Genomic DNA, 12012 nt, shown 5'->3' on the forward strand with positions numbered 1-12012 from the left:
ATAATTGTAATAACTATTTCTAAATACATTGTAAAACTATTAGGTTATAATGTCATAAAGGTCATAACAGGTCATTCGACTCAGCGTGCTTAATGGTACAACTTGGTTTGAAGCATTTCTTTAATAAAACTTCAGTACAGTATTTACCCTTTTTGTTTTTATTAAAACCTTATAAACGACTTTACTGTTCGAAAAGAGCATTGCATAATTTAAGATTATATATAGTATATTTGATGCTAAGGGTTAATTTTATAAACAAAAACGCCAGTATATGTACCATTATACAGTATGTATAAAAAAACGATATATCTGATATGAGGAATGTAGCTTATTCACAATGAGTAACTGAACTGTTTTTATCTCTAACTTATAATTATGCCAGGAAACTCTCAACTTAGAATTTGTTGTAAAAAAATTGAGATAAACGGGAGCTTGAAAGAGATGAACCGCAGCGATCGCTTGAAATGCATACCTGCTCTCATCTCACTGCCCTGTCTCTCTTCCCTTGGGTAGATGATGTAGTTGGGGGGGGAGGTGGAGAGGAGAGATAAGGTAATTTAGGTCCCACCCAGCTAGATTTAAAGTTGCTTTGTATTGGCAGCAATAGCACGTGTGAGGAGGAGCAGGGGTTGTCTCTATCAGTAAGACAGCGCCCCAGTTGGAGAGCGGGGACCGTCTGTAGTGCGCGCTGCTGCTCCGTCCCTCTGTTTGTATACAGTGCGCTGTCTGATCGGGACCTGCTCTTCCCTTCTCTATTGCATCGTGCGGCACTGCAGTTGAGAGTCTAGTGCGCTAGCGGTACTGTAATCACTTCCCAAAGGCACACAGCCTTGCGTGTAGCCTCCGTCTCTCAAGAAGGACTTACAGAAATCAATTTAGGGAATACTTACTCACTTTCTGAAAGAAACCGTGGCTAACAGGAACTGAAGGACTTTTTGTTACCGTGGACAAGCAGACCAAACAAAAAAAAAAAAGAAATCCCAAATAACCACAGGATGGGACCGTTTTTTGTGATCGTATTGTGCATAAGCGCCGCTGTCCCGCAGCTAGCAAAAGGTGAGTAACGAGCAATTGTACGGATCAAAATGCACATATGCTGGAAGATTTGTACCTCTTCTGGTTCCGTGACACTGTAGAACGTGATTCGTGGTGCGAGAAATCCAAGATGGGATTTTCAGAGTTATTATTTAAAGGTCCCGTTTCGACAAATGCTTTTAAATGTATCAACTTAAATCATGCAATTTATAACTACACCTGCTCTGTGTTTAGAATAGTGCATGGTGACCCTTTGTGTTAATTTTCAAAAGTTGCTTCATTGTCTTTGGGTCGTTATTTATTGCACAGTACAATAATTTACTGCATCAAACAGTTAAAGCATTTATTTAGTTTATTAATGACTATAGTTGGATGTTAAACTTGCAAAACATAAGCGTGATCACAAAAATGACTTACCACCTCTCTAACCAACAATAAAACATCACATTGATGTTTTTAATGTGCTAATAGCGGTTTTACCGTGTAACTGACTGAAAAAAGAGAAAATAAATTGCGCTCCACTTTGAAGCAATATTTTCGATTCTGTGCGATATAGTCATTTTTCCATTGAAGAGAGTATCCTGGAATAACACAGTATATACTACCGATATTTGTCTTTTTTCTTGTATATGTTTTATTGTCAGTTCTTAAATGATTACTTACTGTTGTTTGTTAAAAGTACAGCACGGTATGTGCAAATGCTTTTGCTTGTAAGGTGCATGTGACATGTCTGTATTAGGCGGCAGTCTCTGAGTAAATTGCGTTATTCATCGCTTTAATCGGTTTCATAATCGTTATTATGTGCAAAACACGCTTAGGTAGGTTCTTAAATTATTTGGTGAGCAACAGAGTGGCATCTTCTGCAGATACTACCTGCGTGTTTGTTTATTTTTATCTGCCCCGATGGTGTGTGGAGGTCAAAGACGAGGCTTGGAAAGTACCGTACAGTAGATTTTTGGTCCCTCGGCAGTCTCTTTTGTTGTGAGGTTAAGTTGAGGATATTATACTTTGGTTTAATTCTTACTACTGTAAATCACTGCAGTAGCTTTGATACATTGATACCGATGGGGGAAAGACGTAGAAATGATTTTCTGACGTTGAATAGTTTATTATATTTTGCGGAGTATCGAGAAACGATGCACAATATTTTGGCAAAGTACAGTCAAAAGGAATAGTATGTTTTTAATAAAAACTGCTGGTAAAAATCAGTGAACAATGTGTTGCGGAAGAACTCATACAGTTTATATATACGTGAATTATGCGCAACGGAGTATACTGTATTTTCAGTTCGAGAAGTGCCTTACAACACAGCAGCAGGGTGCGTTTAAACCGTCAAACTGGATAAATACAGTCCATACAGTACATCATGCATTCAGTACATTTCCCGGCGAAAGTCCTGGAGCCGAAATCAAACTGGATATTAAATCTGTAGCCACATTATTAATCACCTCTCTGTTTTAAATCAAATAACTTTCAGAAACATTTGAGCTAGCGAGCATTAGAACCTCATTTAAATATTTGCCCTCAAACCAACTCTGTAATGAGTCTTAGTCTGACAATCACACGGGTCTGCAGGCTCCTACAACAAAGGGCTTCTGTGACAGTTCTAGGTACTGCTTATCGTAATTTTGTTGACAGCTAAGCTAATAAATGTACTGTCATGCCTCCGAAAACTAAAGTCATAGCATCGATGACCAACTAGAGGAAGGGTTTGGTAAACAAGTAATGTGTAATTGCTTGGCAAATTGCAATAGTTTCTACTGAACCATCTGTTTATGGTAGAACGAAGTTCACTAACGAAGACCTGTCCAGCAAAATAGCCGCTGGACTTTGTGTAGCATTTATTTTTACAGTCAAAGCCCGCTACGAAATGATGGAAATGTACAGTACAGTATGTGGTAGCATTTCTCAATACATTTGAAAGATTGCCTTTAATACCTTTTCTAAAAACTGCTTTAAACTGATTTTGTGGTAAACTGCCGTTGGCTAAATTCTTACAGATGGCGAAATTCTTATCACTTAATGAAGAAACATGAAATATGATTTTCTTTTATCGGGTACAACTGTTCATTTGTATACTGCTTACTATCACGCTGTGAACATAGACATTACCTTTTAAGATTTAAATCTTTTTTTTTTTACCGTGACTTTCGATCGAGGACGGGCAGTGCTGTTGGGCGAGGCTTTGTACGAGATAAAAAGGAAAGTGGTTATTCATGCAGAACACAAAAAATTGATGGTATCAGTACACGGAATATACCTGCGAGTACTGCTGTGGATTAAAGGGTGATTTATTAAGCAGTAGATACAACTGAATCTTGGTCAAATGCTATCCATTACTGGTATCTTTGTATGCTATGTACTGTACATTGGATGTACTGTATTAGTCAGAAAAGACCTCGTTCTTTTCTTTTGGTAATCTGGGGTACATTTTAGACAGTGGCAAATTGGGTTTTTGCTAGTTTTATCCTTTCCTTGTGTGCCGTGGTTATTCAGATAAAAAAGACAACAAAAAATTGCTAAGCAATATGTTAAGATACTGTACATTTGACCGATACTTTTTTGTCCGCTAAAAATCCAAATCAACACGATTGCACTGTAAAATACTATTTAATGTTAATACATTTTAAAGAGATTACAAAACCACATGATTACACAAGAGCCAGACGTTAATGTAGTGTAGCCTACTTGAAGAGAGTTTCAATTGCTAGAAAAAAAAGTTGCCTTAAATTAGAACCTATATTATATGTAGACACACACATATATATGTTCTGTTTTTATATGACTAAGTTTATCTGTTTAAAAATGACCCATTGTTCACTTGCGCCTTGATCAGGTTGATTGCTTTGGCAGTATGGAAGGGTTTTGGATAATGTTGTGGCTATTTGCCCAAGGCAGGTAGTAACATTGGCCTCTAATTTGATGGTAACGCTTTTAGGCACACCAGACTTGCCTCTGGAGGTACTGTAAGGAGATGGTTTAAATTGCAAAATAACTATGAAGAGCCCAGCTATAGCCACTTAGTTGTACTGCTTCAGAAGTTGGAGTAGCTGAAAAGGAGAAGTACAGTACATCTGTTACAACATCAAGTTAATTTCTGGAGATTTTTAAAATTAAAAAGGCACTTTGTTTGGGTCTTTAAATCCTCTGCAATTCTCTAAAATACATCTTAAGTGGTTTTCTCTATAATTTCTTGTAGCAACATTGTACATACACTTAACAGATGATCTGTAAGTGCCTATGGCTATATCAGTTTTTTTTATAACCAATAGACCCATAGTTTAGCCTACAGGCAAACTAGCAGTGTTCGTCTAAGGAAATGTACTGTACATCACTACCTGCACTTAGCCCTGCTGTTCTTGTTACAAAGGGTGTTTTATACATTATTACCTGCAAAGTTATTCCTGCTGTGTTAAGTAGAACACAGCCTGATTAAAGGGTTGGCATTTCCTTCTAAATAGATAGTACAGATTGATTTCTCTGCTTAAATTGACTTCTTATAATGAATTCTGTGATACCTGTAGCTTGAAATGCAATTGTAATATACTGTAGCTCTGTCTCATGCTTTTGTGCTGGTCATCACTAAACACAGGCAAATAGCATTCCCCAGTTATATTACAGTGTAGCTTAAAAAACTGGTCGATACAAGGGTTTACTTTTTTCTAAAAACTTGAAGCTGTATATTGCTTGGCCCTTGCTGGTTTGATGAAAAAGTAATTAATTTTAGATTTCTGATGTTTTTTATGTAACATATAGTTGTGTGTTTTTTAACTACTGTTATATATGATAGGCAAGGTAAGGGTTTGCATAAAAAATGATCTTGATTGCATACATTTCACAAAATCTTTACATAATGTTAACTTTACCCACTGATTTAACCTGTCTGATTTCCCATTCAGATGATGGAGCCTCCTTCAGAGGTGAAAGATGAAGAATAAAAATCTTTGTAGTCTCCTGCACAGAAATATTGGAGTTGATGGAGCAAATGATATGTCTTTATGCTGAAGAAACCTCTTTTACAAACGCTTCTTAGTTTTGAGTACTTTGTCTTGATTGAGATTGATGTGTTGTGGAGGGGAGGGGGTTCTTCAACAATGTATGTGAAGGTCAAGCATGAACAAATCTGCTTTTAAATATATCGACACTGAGTAAAAACACAACCCCAGATTAAAGATTACCATCTGATAGAATCAAAGCATATTGGTTCTCTGTTGAGGAGCAAGTTTGAATGTCGTGAAATGAATGGTATGTTGCCTTCAAGCCATGTGATCAATACCTATTGTGTCCAACATTAACCTGAAGACCATCAGAAATGAAGTAAAGTGACTGCAGGGATGACCATTCAATCAGTGAAGCAATATTCTGTTTTTTTCAGTCTGTGACACAACAGCAAGGCTATTTGGCAGTGGTTGGCATTGATGGATGCCTCTAACCTTGTGTTTGACTGGGTTAAGATCCGGGGATACAGAAGACCTGTTTGTGATGTTGTTTCACAGACTGAAATCCAGAATGTCCCTTGTCAGGTGGGATCAAACATGACCTTGTTGAATGCCTAAGAGTTTGCATTGACAGGCTTTCTGTGTAGCAGTGGGTGGAGTGCATGCTTTACAAATGTGGTTAGGATGATACTAAGGTGAAATTATCATTAACAAGTGCAAGATTGTGTCACAAACAGTTCTTTGCAGACGACACAATCCGGAATAGTGAGGAAACACTAGGAAAAAGTCATGCAGGAGACGGGTATGGAGACAGGAGGGCGTGTCCTAGGTGTGCAGGTGTCCAGGGGAAGTGAGTCCGGGGCGAACAATCCAAGACGAAGTCCAAACGGTAAACCAAAACAGAAGCATAAGTCCATGGCCGGGCGATCCATCCAGGGGATTAAAAACCAGGAACCGGGTCGGGACCGGCGGGAGGGATCAGGAACAGAAAGTTAAAACCATAACGGAGCCAGACGCAGCAGGACCCGGGCTCTCACGAAACGGAATTCAATGAAGAGCCTCGAGTGACGTCTGTGTCTGGCTTTTAAGGGGGAACTGAAGAGGGGCTGGAATAAGGAACAGGTGTGGGTAATGGGGCAGAACAAGGAAGGGCTGGAGCGCCCTTAAGAGGAGGGGTAGCAATCATGACAGATTGTTAGAAAATATGGCAATGAAGTTCCCTACACCATTAAACTATCTTCACTCAAATGAAGCTATTCATTTACACCAACGTCCGTAAAACTTTTCGTTTTTATCTACAGTATATGCTCTGCCGTCACTAAATGAGAAGTAGGACCAAAATTCTGCATAAATCGCCATTGCAAGTTCCAGTGTTGCAAACCTCTGGCCCAGTAATGTAGAGTTACAGTAGCATCATTAGCGTTGCTGTAATAACACAATCCTTTTACTGGGGTGTGAACCAACACCCATTTCACCCACACATGTCCTTGGTTTTTCACTCTGATTCTGAATAATGTAGCTTACCTCAAGTTAACAGTTAATTCATTTACTTGCGAAGCAATATCTTACTTCTCCGCTTGAAGTTCTGCGGCAGTTGGCAATCAGGTGTCTTTGTATTTCAGTGGTACAGTATCACATTTCACGATACATCATCTGAAAGCATGCACAACAGAACAATTATACATAAAATGCTTCAGGATCCTTTGGAATAAAATGTGCCAAATAAATGCAAATATTATTACAGTTACTGGTAACATCTTCACTGTTAGATCTTTATATCCTTCTTAAGATGCTTATGCAGCCCAGGGAGAAAATCTAATGATTCTGGTTTTGTCTTGTGCTTGTAGTCACATTCTTTAGAAATTATTGTAATATTGTAAAAGGCTCCTACATGGTAATTTTGGTATTATAAGTATCTCAGCTATTTATACGGTTTGTCATTCGGTTGGAAGTGCATCCATTTCATTTTGAAATAGTGCCCTTTAGTAAACAAAAAAACCTATAATAAAGAATTCACTGCTTAATTGTGTTAAATTTTATGGGATTTTATCCTTATTGGTAAGTGCAGTGAGTAATGTTGGAACAAACATCTGTCTTTTGTTTTAATAATGTTTTATTATAATGACCAGTGTACCAGGTCAATTAATGACACATGTTATAAATACTGCAGAACGAGAAGCTGGCCTTCTTCAGTCAGAAGGAGAGCAACTAGATACATTCTGTCTTAAGGGAATGCCATGCACAGTTCAGGAGGAGCTTCTTTACCCAAAAGGTTGTAGAAGTATGGAACAAACTATTAATCCATGTTGTTGAAACCAATACAATACCCAGGCTTCTTTCAAGAAATGTCTGAACACTTGGATCATTCATTAACTACTGTTTGTAACCTTTTGTTATTATATTTTGTTCTATCATTTAGCCTTGGGGTTACATGTGTATAACACAAGTAATCCGAGAAGAGCCAAATTCTTTGTTTTGGATTCAGAGCAGTAGGGTATTTCAGTTTTTTCTCTGACAAAGTGTACATGTGTGAATTTGTTCATTTTGTAAAGTACTGAACTGCTGAGCCTACTTTTCCCACAGGTAAGATGATAAGACACATTCTTTGCAAGGGACAGCAAAACTGCATGGTGAAACAAAAACACATTTTTTTGCAGTATGCAGTATCTTTATAGTTGTGCATTAATGTCTGAGGAAGAATGTAAGATTGTATTGTCAGGATGTATTATCCCTTTCTTTGTCTGCTTCTGCTAGAAAGCTTTTATGGGTTACATTATTTGCTTCTTCTACTACATTGTCAGGCCAATGTATTAAGATCTGTCTGCCTTACTGGACTGGCATCGCAATGGACTAGAAATGAAAACCTTGTCTTATTAATCATAGTATATGATAAGAACTATCAGCATGGTGAAACTAGAGGATGATTGCTTACCAGAATCAACTTAAGGGGAAGATCTAGCTACCTTTGGACGTTGTTGGAAGCAGGTATCACTTTCTCAAGATCATGAACACTGGGGAAATGGCACTAATACAGTACACTGGTATTAATGATATGTGACAGAGTGAAAAGGAAAAACTGAAAGGGCCCTGAGAGGATTGTTCAGTGCAGGGTAACTGTTTGCTGCTTTGTGCTTGTACATTCCTTTGAATTTGAAAATCCAAAGTCTGGTGAGGGCTGGTGAAACAGCATATACACTAAATTTTAAAATAGCTCCTGAACGAAACAAACTTGAAATCTATCTGACTTTGCTGTGAAGAAAGATGTCTGCCATAACAATAGAATATGTTTTCTGAGATCTATACATCAGATAGATTTGGATTAGGAGGGAAATGTGGGCTACAAAATAAAAGTATATTGAATTTGACATTTGTCAGTGTTGATTGATCTTTTCGAAATTAATTAGCGTACAGAAGAAATTTACACTGAAGTTTACCAATAATATTGAGGTCTTTCCCAAGGAATCACAAATGATGCGACTTTTCTTGCCCCTTAGATTATAAGCCTTTGGTGAAATGGAGAGCTGATGCATGCTTTTATGCTTTCAGGAGTGGTAATTTGCCAGGTAACACAATGTCTGTGAACTTGGAAGGAGAGGCAGCGTACAGTAGCTGATAATTGAAGTGCACAGACGATATGGACACAGGCAAATACTGTATATTCATTAGTTATGCTTTTGATAAAATGCTATCACTCATAGATTTTTTTCCTAGATGTCAATGGTTGTATAAACTCTTCTCAGAAATGTTAATTTTTCAAGTTTCTTCCTTTGGTTTTGGGATGCTCTTGTGTACCTTTTCCCCTCTCAAAGCTTGGTTTTTAATGATTAATAAACATGCAGATGCATCTGCCACAACATGAATACTTTGATGCAGCTTAGAACTTGGAGACAGAATGCAGTAAGCAGTCATATGATTTTCCAGCAAATATTTCTTGAGGTATATTAATATTGAGTTAATGTGATTTCAAAGGAATTCATTCTGACAAGCTATTGGGAAATATGAGTCTAATTATATTCACAGAATTACAAATCTTTTGAACCTAGAAATGTCAAGACAATACACTTAATCCAATATCAGATTCAGTTTAAGATATAATACCTTTTAATCTTGTACATAATCCATTGCAGGCTTCTTTCTCAGATAATAAGACATAAGTCAAGAAAATGTTTTAGAAAGAAAAGTATTCTTATTACTGTAAATACAATTAAAGTAATGTTTTCTGTTTTCTCACAGCTGGTCAGAATTGCTACATTTGAAATTACACTCCATATTAATGTGCCTCAATTACTGTATATTTATTATGAAATTATATTTACTCAATTATGATAAGCCTCTTGGGGCAACAAATCAGTGTTTGCTTTTATCATTTTAATTCTGATATTCACCATTGGTGTAATACACTCAGTCACTAATACCTAAAGAAATCAATGCTTATTAATTTAGGTTTGTAAATTATTGAAGAAGTAATTGTTCTTAATATGTCAGACCTCTCACACTGTAATCTTCCCTTAGTTTTCTCAAGCTATTTGACAACCAAAGCACAGAAGCTAAACAGTTGAATGGACTGAATGAAGCCAGATTTGGGTAGTATGTAATTAAGATAAATAATTTATCGTTGTACAGTTTAGGACTAAATAATGTTACATACAGTAAATTAAAAATATTCTTATGATGATTTTTTATGTTTCTATGAAATCCGTGTGTTTGGGTGTATCTAAAGTGTGTTTGCCCTAAAATCTAGCATGAATGAGATTAAGAGATTCACCTTGTAATTTAAATCTTTTGAGATTTGTTTTTGTCACGGGAGCCGGTTCTGACTCCCGTTGAGTGCGTTATTAAAGACCCTGTGCGAACGGTAGAATCCGGAAAACACAGCTGAGGAAGGTACAGCAGGGTTAGGATGAGTTGACAGACAGAGGGCGGTGACTGTAGCGAGCAGGTGCTCGGGGGAAATGCAGTAGCAACCAAGACCAAGGAAGTCCAAAAAGGGAAGCTGGGGCGCAGTCCGTAATCCAAGGGGCGGGAGATCCATCCAAGACAAACAGTTAAGAACAGGAACCGGGTCGGAACCGGAACAGGAACAGGAAGTGAAAACATAACGGGACCAGGCACTCTGAATCCTGGACCCAGACGGTCAGGACACTGGGGAATAAGGTCTGCCTTCGGGCTACCCGTGAGCCTGGGGAATAGGCAAGCCTTGTGGCGTCCATCTTCCAATACTGAGCCCAGAACTGCAGAGACGCTAGGCTTTTAACCTAAAACCAGACGAGATGCACCAGGAAATAATAATAACTAATCATAACAGAGGCCCTCTAGAGGAGGGATGTGGAACGTAACAGTTTTTGTATGTGGGTAGGGCCACTTCAGGAATAGTCCAAATACTTTAATACAGTAAATGGTGAAACTTTGATTCCAGAGTGCTTTTTGGAATTTGAGTGCAGATTGTCTGCACAGTGCATGGGATATTTAAAGTGATGGAAATTAAATTTAATATATAGAAATGAAGAGCATCTTCAAAGACGTTCGTATGTAAATTAACATGTAGTCATGGTATTATTTATATTTAATATGCTCAAGTATTAATTTACATTTGATAATCTACTGTGCATAGATTTAACTTTTTGAGGAGTTCTAATAAGTTGTTTCAGTGTTCTGTTTTATTTAATAAATATGCAAATATTCACTTCTGGAGACTGACTTATTCAGTATATTATACAGACTTATAGTGTTAAATAGACAAATAGGTGCTTTAGAGTGTATCTGAATTCCTTAAATGATTCCTTCAATTTTCAGAAAATTCAAAGACAGATTATGTTTCAAAATACATTAGAATAATTTTGACAAATTTTACATAAATTTGTACATTCATCTTGTTGATATTCATAATCATTAATAACAGTCATTTGAGGTCAATTCTTTACCGGCTTTGCACACATCAAAAGAGTTAAAAGAGTAGAATTTCAGTGTGGGAATGTTATGCTAAAAATTACAAATTATTAAGACCTTATTTACATGAATGTGTGTATAGTTAGTCAAAAGAAGAGCAAATTGTTAGATATTAAGACGTAAGATTTTAGAATTATGCACATGTTATATGGGGCAACATTAACTTTTAACTCAGTGTTGGGTATATCCACAATAATTAATAATACTTTGTGCAGTGTAAACTAACATTAAAATAATTTTCATTATTTTGCTCCAGATTTGCTCCAGATATTTTGCTCCAGATTTTTATTAATTTGTTTTAGTCAAAGAATCACTTGAATTTTTAACTCTTTCCAATTCTCATTTTAAAGAAAAATAACAGTGCTGTAATGAATCCTAATTTTCCATTAGAGGTCTCCAACCCCACTTCTGGACAACCTCACTCCAGTTGTCACATTGAATTCCTAACATGGTTAAAAATGAGAGAAGCCCATTTGACTCTTTTAGCCTGTTTGGTAGAAATAAGTAATTTGTACAATTAAGAAAGTGTCCTGGAAAGCTGAATGGTCTTCAGATTTTGCTTCCACATTTTCTCTAAATCATTTAATTTAACACTATTTGTAAAAATGATCACAGTTAAATTGTTCCAAGTCTTTGGAAATTGATTATTTAATGGTTTCCTATGCAGTCTTCATTTCTCTTAAGCTGGATGAAGCCTCTCCAGGAGAAGTCACTGAATATGCTATTAGCATCATTTCTATTGCTTCTGCTTCTAATTTGAATAAAATGATTAACAATGAAGTATATGAATTACAAATTTTACCGCAAAGGCTGAAAAAGAAAGGAAAGAAGTTACAAGTTCCATAGCTTTTAAGTGAATAAAGTTAAATATTTAATTGTTTTTAAAATTATTTTAACAACCAGTTTAAGATGGATACCTAACATATAGGCCAATGTATGTTTTGTGAATGCTGAGCATTCTATAGAATAGATGGATTTTGGGGTAAAACAAAATGAATGACTGACTTCTGCTGAGGCAGTTGAACAGAAGGATATTGCAGTGGGTTAGCATTGCTACCTAGCAGTGCTGGGGATGTGGTTTCAGGGCCTGGTA

At 36.8% G+C, this 12012-nt stretch overlaps 1 protein-coding gene across 2 annotated transcripts in view; it reads left to right on the forward strand.

Moving 5' to 3' along the window:
• The first annotated feature begins 659 nt into the window (after window positions 1–659).
• The window catches only part of LOC148837292 (EGF-like repeat and discoidin I-like domain-containing protein 3), a 253166-nt gene continuing 241813 nt past the window's right edge, over window positions 660–12012 (forward strand). Inside the window, exon 1 of one of the 2 annotated variants that reach the window (XM_088910557.1) lies at window positions 660–1056. In XM_088910557.1, coding sequence (XP_088766683.1) covers window positions 996–1056 — 61 coding nt within the window. In that variant the 5' untranslated portion in view covers window positions 660–995. The remainder of the gene's footprint in view (window positions 1057–12012) is intronic. The other variant, XM_088910556.1, reaches the window with a different exon arrangement.

This window comes from Atractosteus spatula, chromosome 3 (assembly GCF_055471065.1).
Source record: "Atractosteus spatula isolate fAtrSpa1 chromosome 3, fAtrSpa1.hap1, whole genome shotgun sequence".
NCBI lineage: Eukaryota > Metazoa > Chordata > Actinopteri > Semionotiformes > Lepisosteidae > Atractosteus > Atractosteus spatula.